The 22,046-nt window shown below is 35.7% G+C and overlaps 3 protein-coding genes and 1 long non-coding RNA gene across 5 annotated transcripts; 3 read left to right on the forward strand and 1 right to left on the reverse strand.

Moving 5' to 3' along the window:
* Positions 1-1,442: 1,442 nt before the first annotated feature.
* Positions 1,443-6,527, forward strand: LOC119078096 (RING finger protein 11). Its single transcript, XM_037185565.1, has 3 exons — positions 1,443-1,866; positions 3,239-3,552; positions 3,624-6,527. Exons 2-3 carry the CDS (start codon positions 3,448-3,450, stop codon positions 3,942-3,944), a joined length of 426 nt encoding a protein of 141 aa, XP_037041460.1. The 5' UTR covers positions 1,443-1,866; positions 3,239-3,447; the 3' UTR covers positions 3,945-6,527.
* A 1,755-nt stretch (positions 6,528-8,282) lies between these two features.
* LOC119077956 (ADP-ribosylation factor 2) lies at positions 8,283-10,852 on the forward strand. The gene is made up of 4 exons (XM_037185330.1): positions 8,283-8,789; positions 8,918-9,180; positions 10,273-10,398; positions 10,463-10,852. The coding sequence occupies exons 1-4, from the start codon at positions 8,723-8,725 to the stop codon at positions 10,547-10,549; spliced, it is 543 nt and encodes a 180-aa protein (XP_037041225.1). The 5' UTR covers positions 8,283-8,722; the 3' UTR covers positions 10,550-10,852.
* Positions 10,853-13,285: 2,433 nt separating this feature from the next.
* LOC119075571 (putative uncharacterized protein DDB_G0271606) lies at positions 13,286-21,618 on the reverse strand. 2 transcript variants are annotated; one of them, XM_037182041.1, is made up of 9 exons: positions 21,039-21,618; positions 19,339-20,025; positions 18,013-19,266; positions 17,016-17,909; positions 16,153-16,424; positions 15,957-16,089; positions 15,762-15,881; positions 15,352-15,705; positions 13,286-15,263 (listed from the first exon to the last, which is right to left on the reverse strand). In XM_037182041.1, exons 2-9 carry the CDS (start codon positions 19,571-19,573, stop codon positions 15,055-15,057), a joined length of 3,471 nt encoding a protein of 1,156 aa, XP_037037936.1. In that variant the 5' UTR covers positions 19,574-20,025; positions 21,039-21,618; the 3' UTR covers positions 13,286-15,054. The 2 variants fall into 2 exon arrangements, with proteins under 2 accessions (XP_037037936.1, XP_037037944.1); XM_037182049.1 differs by having other exon boundaries at positions 14,792-15,263; positions 15,352-15,690.
* On the forward strand, positions 20,162-20,747 carry LOC119078329. The gene is made up of 2 exons (XR_005087991.1): positions 20,162-20,376; positions 20,438-20,747. It is a non-coding gene; the product is annotated as an uncharacterized LOC119078329 (long non-coding RNA).
* Positions 21,619-22,046: the final 428 nt, after the last annotated feature.

The raw sequence follows: 22,046 nt of genomic DNA on the forward strand, positions 1-22,046 counted from the left end.
TTTTTCATTCCTTGTGATAATTTCGTAGAGTACATTACTATGCAAGGGAAGTAAAGTGATATCTCGTATCCAGATGAGAAAAAGTATCCGAGGGCGGTAGCCCGAGGTACTTTTACTCATCATGATACGAGATATCACTTTATTTCCCGTGTGTAGTATAACGTTTTACTATGCGAGTGATGTAAAAGCTATTGCCTATACATGTAATAGCCTTATGACATGCACCAGCATAGTAAAATTATTTTTACACGCTACATGCGTCGAAAACCGTACTTTTCATGTTTTAAGCACTTCTTTCGACGCCCTCAGCATGTAAAATCCATTACATAACTCGGGATAAAAATGAAAAGTCTCGTTTTCGTGTGTTTATTGACCTCGGCTTCGCCTCGGATCAACAAAATTCACACGAAAACTCTACTTTTCATCTTTTTATCCCTAGTCATGTAAAATACTATTAACACTAATCTGTCTCTTTTGAGATCTTATATTTAAAAACACTTTCTCGCGATTACTAAAAAGTAAAGAGATTATTCACACACGTTTTGAAATCCAACGATTAACATCCACACAAATAATAACTAATTAACATTTTAAGTAGTATAGACTACATTCGGTCGAGGGGTAACCGATCGGGCAACTGGAGTAAGTGCTGTCACTGGGTAAAGTGAATGTCATGAAATGGGTAAATGCAAAGCACTGTCTAACAGTGCTTTGGTAAATGCAATTGGACCAATTCCAGTACCTACGTTTCAGTAAATGTTGAGTAATTTTGGTTGCTGATAAATTGTGAGTTAGTAGACAAAGTACCCGTGTGAACGTCAATAAAATCTAGGTTATGAAAGAACAGTTTAAATAAAACATTCCAGATTGGTTTGTTCCAAGTAACTGTAAACACGAACTTTGACAACCCGAACAACGACAATTTAATCCCTAACAACGTCGCTTACGTGATATTTCATACAAATCGACCAACGTCGCCTAAGCGATTTACACAGAGGTATTATTGAGGTTATGGTTATATGGATGAAATTTGACAATTCATATGGTCTTGGAACAAACCTATAGGTTACTCGTGGGCGTCTACAAAATTAAAGTTGGATGCCACCCATCTTCGTCAGAACATAACAGAAAATGATTTTTCTGAGTCGGTTACCCCTCTACGAATAACAGTAATAATCGAGGTAATAATACTAAGGATGTTCCAGTTTAAATACAAATAAACGAACGAAAACACGAAATTCAAAACAAAAAGTAAACTTCACTGATAGGTCAAAGCACGGCCTACTACATATCTCCTTTAAATTTTCTATATTCTTGCACTGAATTTAAATTTTAACGTCACAAAATTTCAAACACCATCTATCGATTATTGCATTCACTTCACGTCTATCTGTCAAAACCCATCATCTGATGGTATAGACTTGGTATTGGTACTTGTTTCTTCACTGATGGTAACATGCATTAAATTTTGGTAATAATAAATGTCGAAAGAAGACTGTCGATAATTCTAAAAATAAATAGAACGAAGTTAAAAGAAAATATTTGATGGAGCAAAATTGAATTTTTTAACAAAAATCATGTAAATTGATAAATATTGGTTATGAGTGGCAGATCAAGACGTTGAAGTGACATTAAACGGTTGAATAGTGGAACAATAATAAAGTTTTTTTTTTGTGGTTCAACAATATAGTTTTGTAACATCCACTTCATATGTTCGTATGGACAGAGATTTTAACTCCTTTGTGTTATTTTTTTTCTTTCGAATTTTAATTCGTGCAATATCTTCATAGTCAAATGGCTAGATCATGTTTTTGACGACGAATTGATAATTACGAGAATTGTGTTATAGATGAATCGTAGCATCAGGTAAATATAAAAGTGGCGAATGATCCAATGGATCAGCAATACTTATTTTTGTGAGTCAATAGTTTCGATTTGTCATTATCATTTTATTTGCCGTTGAAAAATACTGCGAAGGCCTAAATAAATTTGCTCAAAAGCCATCTGATAATTATAGCTAAAATCGGTCAAAAACTATATACCATGTCTGGTCTAGTGAATCATTAATTTAACATAAGCGAGTTGCATTCTCTCATTTTTGATGTCAGTACCTATTTCACTTAAATTTTTTTCTTGTTGTCTGCGAGTTGTATATATTTGTATTTTGTGAAGAAGAAAAAAGAAACTTAATTTCTGCGCTGGTTGTGTTTGTTAATCTATACAGTACACCGATATATACGTATAGTATATACCTACATAGCATACATACGTTGTTACTGTTGTTATTTAAAAAAAAGAAGAAACTCTCCGTGTTGTGTGTAGAAAGTAATATTTATTGCCTTAGACAACCTATACCCATATCCGAGTGATTCAGATCCTTCAGGTAGAATTGTAGCCTGGTCAACAAAAATACGCACTTTAATCTCGTGCTTACCGTTCAGAAACTACGTCGAAATTTACTTCGTCAGCCAAAGTAACCGGAAGTATTCTAAAATATTAAATCTGTTAAATTTGAGCCTTTGCAAAATTCTGTTCTGTGGATTTGAATATTCGATTGGCGATAATCAATTTCAAGGTAAACAGAAGCCAGATACTGGTATAACCAAATCGAATTACATTGACACTCTCTTTTGCATCAGAGAACGATTAAACCTTTTAAACCTTCAAACGAAAACTGGCTCCATGTTTCGTTCCATTAGATTTCAAACGCTTCGCTGCATATTTCAGTTAAGAACCGACCAAATCAGGGTTTTGTGTCACCAGATCAAGAATTCAATTTCTTCAAAACTTATAAATTGTTCTATCATCTTCCCCAGTAACACTGACACAATTTTCTTCGAACCAAATTAAAAATCCTTTCCCTCTTTCAGCTGCAAGCGATGAAACCAGTGAATGTGAAAAATTGAGATTTGGTGACTGTAAGTCTAAATTTCAAACAATTTTGATTCCTGAATGTCTTTCTATTTCCTCCTTCGGAGCAGAAGAATCATTAGCTGTACAAGCGCCTTTAGAAATATTCATGTCTCATACATTCATATCCATCGTGAATGTTTAAATTGTCATTTTATATATCATCAGCATCCACATACGGCACATACGACATACCAAAATAAATTTGGCTTGAGCAGGTCATTTATTATAATTCATTGGGTCATTAACACTTTCAGTACATCTTTTTACCCAGTCGATTAATTTGTCAACGAAAATGATAAGATTTTCTTTTCATTTCCAATTACAGATATCCAACCGAGTCAGACGAGTGTAACATCTGAAAATTCTACATCAAAATCTACCGCAAAATCTATATGTTCAATAAAAATCCAAAAAATTCAATAAACGCATCGTCAAAACGTTGTGAATTGCTGTTGGTCCAGGGACAAAAATATTGTTGCGACAATATTGAAATAGAAACCTCTTTCGTCCGTCAAACTATTCAAATCGTCAACAATGGGCAATTGTTTGAAACGATCAACAGCAGATGATATATCATTGTTACGGGGAAATGAATCCAGTCGTGATTCATCCGATCAAATTGGTCCGGCACCATTTGCGGTAAGATATTGACTAAAAATTTTGAAACATCAGTTCGGTTGACACAAAATGTTTTCAAATCGACAAAATAGGAAATCATGCCGCCAGTCTTTTATCCGTCACCATCAGTCAGTCGCCCAGTGACTCATCTAACCGAGGAGGAACAAGTGAAAATAGCTAAACGTATCGGTCTCATACAACACCTTCCAATTGGATTGTACGATGGCTGTAAAAAGTCTCGCGAATGCGTTATTTGTATGATGGAATTCAATGTGGGCGACTCCGTTCGATGTCTGCCGTGCATGCACACGTATCATCTCAGTTGCATTGACGATTGGCTAATGCGGAGTTTGACATGTCCATCGTGCTTGGAACCAGTGGATGCAGCTCTATTGACGTCGTATGAAACGTAATTTTGTTTTCTTTTTCTTTCTTCAAATTTAATTTTTTTATAATAACGCTGGGGTATGGAAAAGGTTTATGTGAAAAAAGAGTAATTTAATTTCTTATTATTTCCTTGTCTTTACTAAAAACGAGTTAGATACAAGCCAAAATAATATTTCATTTTTGAAACAAAAATTACACGATAAACTCATATCAACCATTATGCCCGCCAGGCTTCATGATAACCATTTTTAGTTTTGTCGAAGGTTATATTCGGGCGAAACCATTACTTTTTCGTTATGGCGCCTGCAGTCTTTTACTTAAGTCACGATGTAGACATGCTACACATAAATAAATATTAAAATTTTCCTATTTTTATAATTTTACACTAAGTTTTAGTAGAACCTCAAACGGTTTAGGTGGCATAATGTCTTATCACAGCAACTAAATGATTGCCGAGTGCTCATAAACAGTTGTTACAGTTGATTCTTTTGGATCAATTTTTGAAAAATTTACTCAAATTGCCAAGGTAGCTGATTCCTCTCGCAATATATTGAGTATGAGTCAGAGAAGATGTAAAGAAATAATTATCGATTCTCTTTTGCTCTAAACACATCGACCCAACGTCTAGTACTTCCATAGTTTCAACGTAAAGGTTATTCATTAGAGCTCATGGCTCTCTATAACACCACCGTCTCGAAAAGGTTGTAGACATAGTACCCTTCAATGCAGTAACAAAACATACGGGAAATTGCACTTGCGTGTTTCTAACAGATAGATAGGTCAAAAGTCATCTCAATAATTTAAATTCTATGGAAAATGTAGACGATCCAATTGCTTTGTGTCTACAAATGGATAATAATTTTAGTGAAAATGGTTTCATAACGCACAGCTCTTCAAAGTTCAGAAGTAAATGGACGCATATTTTGACTAAGAAAGTTTATTCCGTAGATGTTCCCCTACATTTAGTGCAACCGCTGTTCGGACACATATTCGAATAGCCAGTTTCAATAGTATTAACTATTGGAACGTGCGTCCGAATAGTTTCTTTCACTAGTATTGACTATTTGCGCCAATAGCACCAAAAAATGAACGCCCAAAATATGGTGGAATAATACATACTACCCTCAATTTCCGGAAGATTAAATAATCATTCGTGGCAATCAACGTCACGAAATAGGCCAGAAACTAACATTTTTTTAATTAAAAAAATATTTTGCGCTTTTTACAAGCAGCAATAGAGTGTGATCTCAATTCTCAGCTCAAATCCAGGCTCAAACATCGAATCACGTTAGCAAAACTTTTTTATCAATAAAATGATCAGCAAATTAAGTGATAGGTTGGCTGAATCATGTTTTAACAATTCTTTTGAAAGTTTGTCTACATCTTTAGAGTGAGTTGAGCCACTAGTCAGTATTTTAGACGTAAAACGTAAACGTCTTTTCAAGCCTCTGTATAGTTAGTCAAACAACCGAGTGAGAGATGAATATAAATGGATAAATTGGCCAACTAACCAACCATACCGACTTTTGTTTATATAATGGCAATATTTAAAGGTCTTGCCATTTTGGAATATTCATTAATCAATTTTTCTAACAAATGATCGAAAAACCTCGTCTATCAGCTTAGAAGACTTCTGCAACTCATCATTAGGAACATTCAATTGAGTTGAATCAATTCACAATCTACTGGTTTTTCAGTTTCAAAGCACAACTCTTGTTGTGCTTATAATTTAAGTTGTGCATTAGGTACTTTTTGAACTAACTCGTGAAATTCTAAGATTAATGTGCTAACCTCATCTACCTATTATTAAGTCCAGACGACAACTTACTAAATTTTCTGTTTGCTTTTTGGCTTTTCGACTTCTTTCGAGATCTCACTAACCAAACAGATTAAAAAATATTTTTCCGATTTGAGCAGTTTCGAACAGCAGAATCAATGACCGACGATGTTTAGGAATACTTTGCGTTGATATGATATATTAGACCCACAAACCTAAATATCTTTCCATTGAATACATGGTCCCATTTTAATTTATTGTAAAGTCATGGATTTTTTTTATTAACTGAAATGGATTGATGATCAATCCTGAGCTGAAAACTGAAACGAAAACTATTTCAGAGAAAAAGAAACCGTTTGAGCTTAGTCTTTCTCATTGTGATCAAACTTAAATATTTAAAGAAAGGGAAAAAAATGAAAATTAGATGATCAATTTAAAACTATTATTAAATACATAAAAAAACATTATTTACTATATGATTAGATATTTACATACCCAACCAAAACACATGCATACACAATTTTTTTTTTATTATATTTAAGAATCGATGGACAACTAACAATATTATAAGATAAAATAAAAAAAGAAGAAAAGAAAATTCGACTAGATGAAAATATGAAATTATGAATAAAGTAAAAGAAAACGTATCTAATCTCCTCCGTAAAATGTCTTAAAAAATAAAAAAAATGAAAATAAAAATTAAATTAATATCTGTGGTATTAGTATTAAAATAATGAAAAAAAAAATAATTAAAAAAATTTGTTGTTGATCCCACAATAACTGACACTAAATAACACTGTAACCACATACTCAACGGAGAACGAAATAAGTTGAATCCTATACGTTCAATTTGCACGGAGTGACTGATTCGGTATCAAGGACTATTTTCATTTTCGAGAAACCGATTTCCAATCATTTGCTGAAACTTTCCGTTTGCTTAAATTCACCAGGATTTTACTACAATCTGCCAGAGTTGCTTACAATTTGCTAATGGCAAATTCTGGCAAATCGTGGAATATCCTCACATATTTTGGGAAATTGTAAAAAAAATATTGGAAATTTTTTTCTAAAAATAGGCACTGTGTATACTTTTGTTTCCCCAACCCGGCTTGCTTTTGGGAATTTTAATTAAGAATATTTTCAAAATTTTTCGGAATTTTCAGAATTAAAATTGCAAGAAATAGGCCTCCTGGTACTAAATGTCATCATATGTTCGATAAGATTGTCGGATCATAATGGCAAATGATTGTATATTTCCGAATCGGTGGCTTATAGCGTTTTGGTGTATGTGGTTAGTGTATATTTAGGCCCGGTCAAATTAATCCCAAACACACATAAATAGCAAACATAAAAATAGTGAAAGAAAATGTATTTTAATTTTTAATGTTGCATTTCCACATACACATAAATAAACAAAACAAATAGTTTCTGCCGATTAACATTACATGAAACCCTTTTTGTAAATAAATAAAACCAGAAGCAACAATAAAATAAAAACAAAAAATAAAAAAAAAAACAAGAAAAAAATGTGATTTTAAAGGGATTTTCCACGCAAAAAACAAGCGATCATGCGTACACGAAAAAGGATGAAATAGAATTTAAAATATAGATATTCGAGTAAAATAAAATGAAAAGAAAAATTTGTTAACAATAAAGTAAACTTTATATATGAAAATAAATTGCGGCTTTCATTTAACTGTTCAGTAGAGGGCTCGAGACAGTCCCCTTACTGAAAAAGTGGTTACAAATAGGTCGTTTAGGCAAACACATGGTTGTTTCTTTCCTGTTACCACTGTGGTAATACCACGCAGAGTTCTTTTTGAAAAATTAAATTTTTGAGTACACACCTTCGCGATGTTATCACTAAATTTGTTGTTTCTTTCTGTTTAAAGTACTACCCAGTGCTTGAAGCGTACTTTATTATAGAACAGACTAAGGTAGATATAGTGTGCAGGTCATGCCATTCAGACGCACCGCCTCCACACTATACCTACATTCGAAACGACATTTTTAAACCAGTCAATCGAATATTTAAATATTTTTTAGCAATAACCACATTATCAGTACAATTATCGAGTCTCTTAAGCCGTCACCCTATTTGTCTTGTACAGGTTGATACGGAATCTTTTACTTCACAAGTTTCGTCATAAATCAGAGGTGATGGCTTTGTCTTGTCCAAACTATATCCAAACTTTTCTGAAGTAAAAATCAAATCTTGGTGAAGGTCTAGAACGTGATTTTCCTATCAGTTATATGTTCAAAAGCAAATCGGCTTTTCAATATGTATCACGCAAATGTTCACGAAGAGAAACAAGCTTATTGTCCGTCCCATGCGAAAGTTGATTATTATACAGCAGTTTGCCCTCTCTTTCCACTTGTCGAAAAGATAGTTACGGAAGGTTGCTCTAAGACACACTTGTGAGTTTGCTTTTATCGCTTTTATCACAAATTGTTACCTCATATAATGAATTACTTTCGTAGCAACCAATGTAATCTATACTATTATATAACTTCCAACTTCGCTTTAAATAATTTTAAATAATTCCGCTCCTTACTCAAGAATGTTAACAATACCAACATGCAGATACGAAAAGAAAGAACTCAAAACAAACTAAAAATAAAATGACTGGAGCATTAATTTTTCGAAGATAAGTTTAATGAGCAAACAATCAATTTTGAAAGAAAGTGAAATAAAGTCAAAGATTAGCAGTAGGGGCGAAATTAAATTAAAACTCGAACATATCGTCAATTGATTATTTTCCGAATTATTAACAGTTTTTAACGGTTGTGTCGTCGTTACCAAAAAAAATTGATAGAATTTAACAATCAGAACGGCTCAGGTGACAGCAAGACGTTTTCCATTGTTGTGAGCAAAGTGGAGTTTGGTGTGGTCGTAAATACACGAAAAAATTTTTGTTTAATTTTACACGTCGGTTTCGATTAATTGACGTGGCGCAGAACAACGAAGAAAATAAAAATATATTTGTAGCTAGGAAGATTCACCAGAATTGTTAAGACAACATCAACATGGGTCTAACAATATCCAGTGTTTTGACACGCCTTTTTGGAAAAAAACAAATGAGAATTCTGATGGGTAAGTAACATCGAAATTATTAGTTTGTATTGACCGTAAAAAGTGAGGTTAATATGCGATTGTGGGATTTCAGTATGTGTCATAATGTCAATTTCGAGTATACAAAAAAAAATGTTTTTCACTTTCAGTCGGATTGGACGCAGCTGGTAAAACTACAATTTTATATAAATTGAAATTGGGCGAAATCGTAACGACAATTCCTACCATTGGCTTCAATGTTGAGACGGTTGAATACAAAAATATTTGCTTTACCGTTTGGGATGTCGGTGGTCAAGACAAAATTCGACCACTTTGGCGTCATTATTTCCAAAATACGCAAGGTCTCATCTTTGTCGTAGACTCAAATGATCGGGAACGTATTGTAGAAGCGGAAAAGGAGCTACAAAATATGGTGAGTCATTGATCGGTCACCTTTACTGTGCAAGCATATTTCAAGTTCGTTAGTTCTTTCTGTTTGACACAGAACGTCCAATTAAAACCTAAACTAACGAGAAGTTCGTGGATGTTGATTCCACAATATGGAAACGCATCGCCCCAATGTCAAACGACAAAACAGAATAAGAAAGTGTTTGCTTAAAATTTCTAACAAAGTAAATCTGTTTCGGGGAATTTTGTACACAAGTTTTTGATGTTTTTCAGGCACCATGTCCAACGCAAAGCAATTTTCACCTTTTTTCTATGAATATATTTTCCGTAAATTACAATTCAAATTAAATTCTGTAGCAACAGTACCACCATAAGTCTTATCAGCTTTCAAAACCTATGTGTCACCCTCTGTGGTTTCGACATAATTCCTTTAGACAGTTCAGATTTCTATAACCATACTATCGCTTCCATACTACAACCTTAACGAGTAAAGCTTAAGTTCGTCGATGTTTTTCGATTAAAGGCAGCCTCTCCCTTAAAAAACCGGTCTGGTTTCGTTACAACTAAAATTTACATTTGTCACTTGGAGAGGGTGTAACTAAGGTAAATGGCTGACAAAACGGAGAGAATGTATTTAAAAGTGTGGGCGACCCTATGGTTTCACATTTTTCTTCAATTTTAATGGCTCCAAATGTTTCAGCTTCTCATAACACAGAATATTTGCTCGCTTGTCTCAGAAAACGAAAATTCGAAAAATTCGAATCGAATCGAAATTTGGTCGCTTTGAAGAAACTTGCGTCACTGCTTTCAGCTGTCGCATAACCATCATAACTGACAGATTAGATAAGATTATATATATTGACTGGTTCAGACATTTATGCTACCCCATGTCTTTTGGCAATAAACTTCTTTTTACATTCCAAAGAATCTAAATCAAGTTGTCTGTCGACCAATGATTTTCGAATAAACGGAACAGTCTAACTCCTTTCACATTATTATGTGGTTATGCTCAGGTTTTAAAGTTTAGCTTATTTGTATAAAACCATGTCGGACTTAACTATCTTGCACTTGTCACATGGACCAGAATTCCAATCGTCACTGCTTCTATTATTTCCAGTTACAAGAAGACGAGCTGAGAGATGCTGTTCTGCTAATATTTGCAAACAAACAGGATTTACCGAATGCAATGAGTGCGGCTGAACTAACCGATAAATTGCATCTGAATCAATTGCGCAACCGACACGTTAGTATTCCTATGACAGTTTCTGATGTGAATTATGGTTTGTAATTTTGTATTCTTCTTATAGTGGTACATTCAAGCAACATGCGCCACACAGGGTCACGGTTTATACGAAGGATTGGATTGGCTGTCGAATGAATTGGCTAAGAAGTAAAACGAAAATTTTGTGAAAATTTGAAGTGATTGAATTGGTATGTGTTCGATGGTGATGTTAATTTTTCGTTTGGTATACGTCAAGTAGGAAAGACATACTTAAGCGAGAAAAAAAGAATAAAATCTTAAAATAAAAAAAAATAAAACTTGCTGGTCTTGTGTTAAACATTCTTCTTTTGCACTGGAGCATACGCCCAACATTAGCAAATTATTTGATTTTATATTTTTCGAAACTAATTTCATATTTTGTTAAAACGACTTCCCGATAAAAAAATATTTTAATTATATGCCGTCAATGAGTAAGGCCAACAGTGTAATCGAATTGCAAATATTGAAATATAACACTTTTCCACTTCAGAAATTGCATTTTTAGTCGTGGGCTCGTCATATTCAAAGCATTTAGTTAATACCAATCATACTTTTCGTCTCGAACCTGACGATTTTTGAGATTTAGGACTTATTCAACTTTACAAAAATGACTTAGATTCGTTTAATTTTTGTCTGGGAAAAGGTTGCATCGATAGTTACCGATCACATCGCCCAGATAATTCCACAATGAATTACACTACTATATTCTGTGAGGTTTGTTCATCTTTACTGTGTGGGTACCTCGATGACATTTTGTTGGATTATCCAGAGTTATAGCGGAGGATTGAATAAAAGGATTTAAGTTCAATCTGAATAGCTTTTATTGCAAACAAATAATTTAGTGACTTGATGTGACGAAAGGCTTTTATCGAATGAATATTTTCCAGAATAAATTTTGACCGATTACTTACTGATTGCTTTATCCAGACGTACAATACGATCGAAACGAAAAATCTTTAGTTTGCGATCAAACTTTGTCCATTCAAATTCGATTGTATTCTCCCAAATGCGTTCAGATCATGATGACCTGATTCTCTATGCCAATGATGAAAACGATTGCCCTTAATATCCACCAATGCATGCATCTTCTTGATTGTATTCGGATCGCGATGACCTTTATGCCAACGATGGACGCAATTGTTCTTATGTCCAATGTATTCACTTGATGCGATTGCCGAAGACAGTACGTATTATTCTTGATATCACCAACACCAATTGTTTGACAATTGCGCTTGATACTGCAAACTGATTCGGTGAATTCGACCGTAAAACCCATTTTTTTCAATTCTGACACCGACAGGACATTTCCAACCAATTGCGGAGCGTACAAAATGCCTTTTGCCGTTTCTGTGCGAACTGTTCCTCCTCTGTACACGAAAGATAACATTGTCCAAGGAAATAAAGAAATTATTATCGTTGTTCGCATGGCGAGTGGCTCTGGAATCGATCATCCATTCGTCTTTACTCATATTTCCGACAGTAAATAGAAAATCTGTTTTGTATTCACTTTCAGTATCGCTGGAAGGATTTCTGGATACCTCTTCAATTTGCTTCACTTTATCGTTCGACTTTTGCCGTGAATCACCGGTCCAATTCGATGATCCGTGACCAGATTTCTGACAAAAGAAACAACGACCAGATGATTTAGACACAACTTGCAGAATTGTATCATTCGACGCTTTTTCTCCATGCGATCGACGTTCATAATCAGCAATAACCTTTTGTTGTACCAATGCAAAACTTAAGCTTAAGCCTCTTTACGAGTCTCCAATGCGGTGATCAATGAATCATATTCCTCTGGCAAACTGTTGAGAGAAATGCGGCACTCCAATCTCGATCTCGAAGCTTGGTGAATAATTTTTGCCTTCGGTTGATATGTTGATATGTCAAGTCTCAGCACCGTATTTAGAGTACCACTAATGATGGAAGTACCAACACCAAGCCGAAAAACACATGAGCAATTTTCCATTGATGGGATCGACAATTATGCTGCGTTTTCCATTGTTTAGTCTGTGGTGAATATCTGATTGAAATTGCTCGTTTGTTTTCGGCCTAAAATCAGTCGCTCAAGATACATACGTAAATAAGTCGAAGTTTGATTTGCCAAAACTCTTACTAGAAAATCGGACCTCGCTGAAACTTGACGCCACAGCAAAGCCCACGTTCGAGCATTTTTTTTACGTTCATATGTTTTATGAAAAGGTTGTGTTCACGAAAAGTGAATTTGGTCGATCTTCTCCAATTTTGAAAGAATTTACTAAATCCAAGAAATAAAGTACTGCTCAACAAGACCCTGGTTTCGTCTTATATCACTCAAAAAAATTCTATGCGGAACCTCGTTTCTTTCTATATCCGAGATATAGGTCCAACAATAGGTATTAGCATCTTGACAGTTAGTATTTTCATCGATTATTAAATAAAGAGCGTCACTGTTCCAGTTTCACCAAGATGCTCTAAAGTAACCATATACAGACCTATGAATACTCGAAATTTTTTTAGTTAATCCTACGAGTTACGAGGAGGCAAGCTTATATTAGAGTTTGAAAAAAATCTTTGGCATAAATTATTCCTCAAGAAAGTGTGTACAGGACCATGGTCAAGATGTCAATTAATAAGTAAAGTTGAAATCGCCATACCCTATTTAAAAAGTGTCGCCCTCTGCAACTTCAAAAATAAATAAATGTCAACGTTCCTGTTTCATTTGTTCATTCTTTATTTTAATAATAGACAATTTTTTTCGATATTATTTTATAGTAAATTTCGAAATCAAAAGAAACACAAAATAAAAAATGAAATGAGTATACAAAAGAACAAAAAAAAGGAAACAATTTCTAAACCTATTGTGATCGGTTGACCTAACAGACAAAAAAAATATTTTCTGGTTGTTAAGAAGGTTACATAAATTGAAGAAAATTAATTTTTCTTATCAAAAATTAAAATGTTTAAACGGGTTGTCACCGAATCAACCACATTCAGTTTGTTTTCTTTTTATTTGTTTTTGTTTTCATCTTTTACTTAAATTCTACATTATAATTCAGTAAAATCATTCGCGCCTCATTTCAACAGTTTCAATTTTTTACTCTTTTAAATTAGAAAAGAAATTAATATTTTAATAATACTCCACGTTCGTATCCAGCATCCAGCGATTCGCATAAAATTTATTTTATTTTTTCATCTCGTTCGTTTCTCATTATAGTTTGAATGACTTAAAAATTTCCATATTTTTTGTTTGTTTAAATTAACGTCACGTTCTAATGTCACGTTTTCACTTATTTCTTTTTCTCTTTTTTTTTTCTTTAATTAAATCACAGCGTATTTTAATAATTAAAACGAAAGCAATCCAAGAATGAAATTATGTTTTTAAAAAACGAAGAAAAAAAACGTCTCTGAACCGAAAATAGTTTCCGATTCGACTTTCAATCGATTCCCGAAACACACTCATTACATAGACTTAATTAATAAAACCCAAGAGATTCAGTGCATTTTTACTGCCATAACAAGGTGTAGTTCTAATATTTTTTTTTCTTTTTGTTTCTGTCCCCTAATTAGTTTCTTCTCCGTTTATTTCATGCATCATACTCTATTTTTGACAAATCTCATTAACTTGGAGCGAGACAAAAAAATTCCTTATATTTTGCGACACATTTAATTTTATATTTTAATTTAATTAACATTAGAGCAATGCTTCGTAGGCTAATGACTATGCAAATGTTTCATTTCGACAAAATTCCGATTGTAATCGTTAAAAAATTCCGTTTGCCTCGGAGATAAATAATGTTCGAGCTGTTCACCTCGATCGATAACCTTCAGCAACAAACTTAGTGTCATGATACTAGTTGAGATCTATGTCAGTTTAGCATAAAATTGTTTTGTTTTGGAGCATCTAATCGAACGTGAGAGAGAATATTACCGTAATGATACTTCAAATTCGATCACGCAATTATGAGAGAGATCTAACAATCGGAGATACAACTGCACTGATAAACGATCAAGGAAATTTAAAATCGAAATCGCTAATGGTTTTCAATAACATAGATAACCGGTCGTTGGTAACGAAGATTGGAATAGTTATTTGTGCACCAAAGGAAAAAAAAGTTGGAAATTTCGTTGTGAGGGTGTCACCGGAGAAAATGAAATTTCCAACTTTTTTCCCAAGGTCAACACAACGTTTTTCACAACAAAGGCTCTCGAAGTTTCAGCTGAGGTGAGTAAAATGACCAATTTCTCGCCTGGGTTGTGATCAGATTTTTAATTTATTCCAAGAACAAGAATTTCATTTTCACATTAGCTCCCTCTACTTGCTCATCATGAAATTCAATTGTCTTACAGACTTGCACTGTGTGATGGAAAAACGCTTGCTAGTACGGATTTTTTGGGATTCGCGTTCATATATGTTGCGACACTGGGAATATTTTAACTCTTAAACGTCAGAGATCCATAGGATCGGTCAAAACGATCTGGTATTTCAATCAAGATAGTCGTAAATAGACATTATAGCAGTTGCTAAAGGAAGATAATTAAATCCGTAAAACGTTTGGTATCGTAGTTGCTCTATTTTTTTTTCACTCCGATTAGTTCAGCCTACACATCTAAATATATTTACGTGGGGAACAAGCATTCCAATGCAGCTGTGTATTGCTAATTATGGACTGTAGCCGATGAATGTTGCATCGATCGCTCGAATTCCTCCAAACTCAATGCCTGTCCAATGTTTAGCGACGGGAGTTTACCCGCTGAAGCTTGGGCCAATAGTTCGGGCGAAAACCAACGCGCCAACTGGTTTGAAGTTGGCGATAGGCCGCCTTCACGTCCGAAATTGATCATTCCGTGGTTTTCGTTGACAAGAACTGCAGAATGGAAAGGGATCATTAGGTAATATTGAGAAATGAGAAGCCACAGAGTGTTCTCGATTAAATCCGACTTAATGAAACTCACCGTTTCCACTTTGACCACTCGATCCGGACGGTTTTTGTTGAGCCATTGTATGTTGATGGTGCATCATTTGTTGCTGGTATTGATTTTGGAACGGTTGATTGAACTGATTCCATTTTATTTGATTATTAGCCCGCATTTGTTGCTGTTGTTGTTGCTGCTGCTGCTGTTGACGATGTTGTTGTTGCTGTTGTTGTAGCATTTGTTGAGATAAATTTGGCAATTGCGGTTGCGGCATGCTTGCTTGAGGATTTTTACGCAAATACTGGTCACGCATCTGTTGAAATTCAACATTCGACGCCATTTGCATCGGCAAGCCGCCACCTTTGACGATCGGTCGCCCTGCAGGTATAATTTCTATTGATTTAGAGGTTTTATTTGGAGTCTCTTTTTGAATGATTAATTGAGCTCACCGATTGGTTTCGATGGAGGTTGGTTGAACTGGTTGTTCCATTTAATTTGATTAGCTCGCATTTGCTGTTGTTGTTGCTGCTGTTGATGTTGTTGGTGTTGTTGTTGAATTTGTCCTGTTGCTAAATGGACGCAAGGATGTTGTATCAAACATTACCGGAACGAAAGAACAATGTTTTTGATGTCTTCCGACTTACCTGCACTGTTGATTGAGTGTTGTATCTGTCCTAATGTCGACTTGTTGCCCATTCCAACATTGCTCATCACATCGATGTCTTTTTCGGCTGTCATTTTTCGTAAAACTGATGTTGGCGTAAATGCTAATGGAGTCTACGAATAAAGAAAAAATCATTTAAAATACGAAGAAACGACGAAATTTCGATTTGCCCGTACCGGCGAAGCGATATGTTGATGGTGTTGTTTCACCGGTGACGATGTGGATGTTTGAGTCAGCGCAACTGACGAACTGGGAATATTATTTCCGGATTCGGATTGATTCGGCGGTTGATTCAAATGGTTCTGCTGTTGTTGGGCCTGTTGCATTTCCTGTCGCTTGCGGAAATTCTCTCGTTGTTCTTCCAATTTTTTCTTAATTAATGCACTTTGCATTATGGATTGAGTGTGGAATTGAAGTTCACGTGGCGACGGGATGCGTTGTGGTATCCCTATAGGAGGTTAATGAAGTTTGTATGAAGTGGATGGAAACAGTAATTTTTTTAAAATTTAAATTGGCTTGAATCTCTCAACGAGAAGCTTGAATCTGACTTAGCGGATAGTCTAAATCATCAATGAATTGAGTTGCAACATTCTTATTTATAACAACAAAGCTGAAACAAGCTACGAAATTTTGAATCGATACCTTCTAATCGACATAGTTTTGGCAGGTTCATATTTCGAATGTTTTCTACACTTTTATGCATGTCAATAAATACGTAATAAGCGATAGACGCGATGAGTCAAACCAATTTACAGTTGATAACGTTGTAAAGATTAACGAAACAAGAAAAAGAAAAATAGATCTACGAAACTCGTCAATACAAAATGAATGTCTGTCTATCGATGATTTTACCTGGAATATGAAGAGTTATAGGACTATTTGCCAACACTGGGCTAACAAATGCTGCATGCACAAAAACGTTAGTAATTAAAAACCGAAAAGAACCAAATATTTAACTATGAAACGTATCACTGAATTAAGCAAAATTTTCTATGGCCAAAAAATGAAAATCTGTCTCGTTCGACAATCATAAACTTACCATTTGGCAACGGAGAAACCCGCAACTTCTGAGCTGCAACGGCGGCACCTTGATGATGATGCTGATACAATAAGTGCGGTTGCAGAACGTCGTTCGGTTGTTCATTCATGCCAACGTTTGGTGGTGCATTCGTCTGAATTGTTGGCGGTTTCGGAATCGGCACTCCAGCCCCGTGTAACAATGGTGCAGCACCTTGCGGTTGCATCACCGATGGCATCAGGTTCGGTGACGGTATTCTGGGTGCACATTCGCTGATAAAGTTTAGCACGGCTAGAATGGTTTCACGTTGACGGTGGTTCGATGCTGGATTGTTCAACTGTTGGATCAGTGAGTTTTGCGTAACTTCTGCATTGCAGATACTTTGTATGATCATTTGGGCTTCGGGACGTTTCAGAATTTCATCGCGACTCTGTTGTAAGTGTGGACCGATTTGAACGTTTTGCATCGGATCCATTGGCTGTCTTTGAATTGGCGGTTGTAAGTTTTGCGGACGCTGATGGTTCAACATGAATGGTATCGGCTGTTGTGGTTGTGGCTGTGGCGTATTTTTGCTTAGCATTTGCATTAATCCCGTAGCTTGGCCCATTGTCTGCGGTTCTCGTTGCATCATTCCGTGATCGTTGCCACTTATTTGCGAAAGTAGTTTCTTAAATGCTTGCATGTCTTGTTGCTGCTGTTGATTTCTCACTTCACTCTGTGACTTTCCACCAGATGACCGCATTCGGGCTTCCAATTCCAAAACGCTACACACACTGCCCGGAACATTATTCGCAATGGAATTGGATTGAACATTTGTACGACCGGTTCCGGCAACATTTTGATCTTCTTTAGGCGCCTTGTCAAATTTTCCGAGTTGAATAAATTCCAGTAAAGAATTGGAAGACCCGGTGCTAGCTGAAAGTGTTACATTCAAAGTAAGTGATTTGCAAGAAAATCAGAGGGACAGAAAATTCAGTCAATCAAAACCATTTTTAGAGATAAATCTGTCGTTACATACCTGCAGGCGATATCGGAGCAAAGTATTTCTCAGCAGGCCGAGTGGTTGCGTTATTTTGATTGCCTTCATTCACATCATCCTGTATAGATGAACGTCTGCTCTTATTTTCTTTCGTTGGTGATTGCCGTTGAAACCAACGATAGAAGCGAGATTCACCGACACCACTTTCTTTAAGTTCTTCACTCATCAGACCCATTTTCAAGAAATTATCGAAATTGAAGTCATCAGCAGCGTTATTTGGGTCGTCCATAAATCCTTTGTCAGAATTGAGGTTGTCGTTGTTGTTGGAATCATTCGGCTCATCGACAGTAGGCGGTGCAGTGTCCTCAACAGAATCTGATTCCGGTTCGCCGACCTCACATTCATCCGCATTGTTGTTCGAGTTATCACTTTGATTGTCTAGCGAAACTTGATCATCATTTTCAACAGTTTCGTTAGCTCGCACCGTCCGTTCATCTGCCTCAGGCTCGTCAAAGCCGCGCAATTCAATCGTATCGTTTTGCGATGTTGGACCTCCGCTGAACCATTCCGGTTCTTCTGCACGATTTTCGCTAAACATTCGACGTCGCTCATTGTGTGATCCACCAGAAAAACGCATGTTGCCGGTCATATTGTTGTTGCTGTTTCCCATCATACGACTACTATTCCTATCCTTGTCCCGATCATAGTCCCTGCTGTACGTAGTTCGTTTGTCATAACGATCGTCACGATAATCTCTCTCACGTTCCCGATCCAATCCTGCCCGATGTTGTTGCTGCAGTTTCTGTTGTGACTCGGCGCTAAGATTCCGTTCGCGTTCGCGTTCACGTATATTGATTAAACCACCAGTCGGCCGAAAACTAAAGTCTTGATCGAGCGGTTCCTTTTCGGAACGAAATTCCCATTGAGAATCGCGTGCCGGTATTCGGCCACTTCCGATGCGACGATCTAATGCCGAAGAATTTCCACCAACACTCGTCAGTTGTGGCCCACTCATGAATACACTCCGTCGCATTGGAGCATTATTGGCATTCGTACTCGTTGTAGTTAATGTGGTAGTCTCATTGCCTTCCGGTTTGCGAACGGTTTTAGTTTCGTTTGGTCGTCGTTTCACCGCAAACAAGGGCATCAAATATGTAGACGCGGGGGTCGATGTACCATTCGTACTGGAGCGAAACTCGTGGCTACTGTTATTCGTTGAACGGCCGCTAGTACGTTCTTCACCACCGATCATCAAGTCCGTTGCTCGACACCATAGCTTACGCAAAGTCAAACCTGAAAAAAGCAACAACACACAAAAGGCAATTCATTCAAAGTTCGGTTAAAGTGGTACACAGTTACACAGACCTTCTAAAACATAATCGGGACGTTTACGTGATAAAGGTGAATTACGCAATTGAAGTAAATGGTCGCGCTCGTAAGTGATGCGGTTTTCCCTTTGCGCAGAACCGCAGCTTAAAATCGCTGGATCGTCATATTTGTCATTGTTCGATGATGTATGTTGATTGGCGGATTGTTCGGACGAATCATAGTCCTCCTCTTCCTTGTTACCGTAATTGTCACGCGAAATCGATTCGGCCATAACAATTGGCTTTTTTTCACTAAATTGTTTTTGTTTTTTTTAAATTTTTATTTTGAATGGAATTGTCTTTCGTTTTAATTGTTTTTTCTTCTTCTTCTTCTACTACTACTTCTGTTGTTTATTGGTACATTACTTCATAGCCTAACTACTGGAATTACTTAATGAGTACAAGTGCATTACCGTAATGTATAGAAACAACATTAATTGATGAAATTCACACTTAGGTCCTACTTACACAGTTATACACACACATTTATAAATTTAACACCAAAAAGTTCAGTTTTGTTTTTAATTTAATATCACAGACAATGAGTTTTTCTTTGTGTTGTTTTGTTGGTTACGTTGAAGTCATTGATGCACTGGGTACGATGAAACTATTAAATATTTGTCGTGAACAATGATTTCGGGAAAATTTAGCTGATATCGTTGTTGATGATGATATGCTGAAGAATCTGCAAGTTTGGAATTTGATTAGTATATGACGTGTTCCAGTACAACATTGTCATATTTCTGCTAGTAGAGACATTGTACCAGGAAACGGAACGATAGACTTTTTGTACTTCTAATTTCTACTATTTTGCAATCAATTTCACGTGTAAATTGAACCAAGTATTACACGTAAAACTGTCATATATGCACCGTATCTAATCTGTTGATATATTCGGAAACATGAACATCATCGCCCAGAGGTACGATAGAGTTGTGTTCATTTAGCTTAACAGCTCTGATAAAATCGTGCTATTATATCGATTATGTGCGGATTAACTGCATTATCGAAGCACTCTTCTGCACTATGTGTACAGGTAAATATTGAAATTAGTTTTTGCAAGCCAATCAGTTACTTTCGACCTCGAAATGTTTTAGTAGAGAAAAATACTTTGGTCTTCTGATTTTAGTTGAAGACGAACTAATTTTTGGAGTTAAATTTTCCTTTCAAGGCACAGCACCAATGGGTGACTAAGCAATTTTCTGTCATCTAAAGACTAAAATATTCATAGCTCACAAGCGCTACGAATAGCTAGAAAATTGGATGGAAATAGCGCCTCCGACTCTACAAGAGAGAGCAACCTTTCCAATCAAACGTTCGCATAAATATCTCGATAAATGTTGCGAATGCCGTGAAAAAATTATACGTGGACACATCGAAGTCACATACATTTAAATAAATTAAACAGAAAACAACAGACGATACTCAATGAAGGCACCTTCACATACAGTCAATGAGTTTCATTGAATGGCATGAACACAGTAACAAAAGAATCACTTTGAAATGTTGCCGAGCCACAGAAATGCAGATAATATTCCATTTTGTCGAACGTTTTTACTGAGCAATCAGATGATGAAATGTATTTCTAATGAAATAAAATCAGTTTTCGCGTTAGGTCGAAACCTTTTTTCTCTGTTAGATGTATAACGCCGAATGTAGCGAAGGCAAAACACTGAACTGGGGCGAAAAACGACTTACCCTTTGTTCTCTGATTAAGCTCCTGGAAAAACCAATCAGCGCTACGAAAACACGGTTGATGTAGGGTGATTAGCGATGCGACTTGAAGAGTAATATCCGTATTTTCAAGAATTTTATCAAATATCTCGAAGCCAACGCTTTAAATGTCTCAATTGTTATCTTTTTTCATCAAGCTCAAGTATGAAAAATCTCGAAAAATGTAAGTGCAAACCAAAAAATTAATAGACAACAGAGCACCGATCGCAGTTTGACTTGATTGTTCAATTCAAATTTTCTGTAGTATTTCGTTAAAATGTTTAGCAAGTACTTTTAATTCGAACACAAATGAATCCGCAATGGTTACAATTTCAAGGTATAAACGATGATAAAACTGCACTCCTAGGTCATTCAAATTTACATTTAACGTTATTATTTGGCCTTATTCGAACTCAGATACTAAAGAACTCAACAAATCAATGGAAATAATTATTTTATTTGATTTATGACACTTATTTAGCTTGGTACAAATGATCTTCAACATACAGTCGTAACAGAATAACACAGAAATTATCAGCCATTTGCAATTTTTCAGGTGTGTGACACTTCGAACGCAATTGGTAACGACTAGTAGATTTTTTTGTTTTTTTCTGTTAGGTTGAGTTTTCATACACAAACTGTGTAATACCGGTAATGCCTTTTAGATCATTACCAACAATACCAAACATGTACCGAAATGTTTTGAACCGGTAGCGGATGGTATACATTACGGATATAATTCGAATAAAAGAAAGAATTTCTTTCAAACAGATTGTTGTTATAGAGTGTTATGATGAAAGAGAAGAGGCAAGTTAAAATATACTGGTATTCTGTCCTATCGCTCTCAACGTACCACGTTGAAAGAGAAGCAGATACTTTGGCAAGTACCCCAAGGGCTCGTTCAGGAACTAAAAATTCGTTACCCAAAGTGAAGATTTTGACATATTTTATATGAAAGAAGTGTTAAAATTCTCACCAGTGAAACTTAACGAA

The sequence above is a fragment of the Bradysia coprophila genome, chromosome III, assembly GCF_014529535.1.
Source record: "Bradysia coprophila strain Holo2 chromosome III, BU_Bcop_v1, whole genome shotgun sequence".
In the NCBI taxonomy this organism is placed as follows: Eukaryota; Metazoa; Arthropoda; class Insecta; order Diptera; family Sciaridae; genus Bradysia; species Bradysia coprophila.

Coding starts and splice junctions, on each gene's coding strand:
- LOC119077956 (XM_037185330.1), top strand. CDS start 8,723: ATGGGTCTAACAATATCCAGTGTTTTGACACGCCTTTTTGGAAAAAAA. Junction 8,790..8,917: donor ACAAATGAGAATTCTGATGG/GTAAGTAACATC, acceptor TTTCACTTTCAG/TCGGATTGGACGCAGCTGGT. Junction 10,399..10,462: donor ATCAATTGCGCAACCGACAC/GTTAGTATTCCT, acceptor TTCTTCTTATAG/TGGTACATTCAAGCAACATG.
- LOC119078096 (XM_037185565.1), top strand. CDS start 3,448: ATGGGCAATTGTTTGAAACGATCAACAGCAGATGATATATCATTGTTA. Junction 3,553..3,623: donor TTGGTCCGGCACCATTTGCG/GTAAGATATTGA, acceptor TCGACAAAATAG/GAAATCATGCCGCCAGTCTT.
- LOC119075571 (XM_037182041.1), bottom strand. CDS start 19,573: ATGGCCGAATCGATTTCGCGTGACAATTACGGTAACAAGGAAGAGGAG. Junction 19,267..19,338: donor TCCCGATTATGTTTTAGAAG/GTCTGTGTAACT, acceptor TGCTTTTTTCAG/GTTTGACTTTGCGTAAGCTA. Junction 15,882..15,956: donor ACACTCAATCAACAGTGCAG/GTAAGTCGGAAG, acceptor GCGTCCATTTAG/CAACAGGACAAATTCAACAA.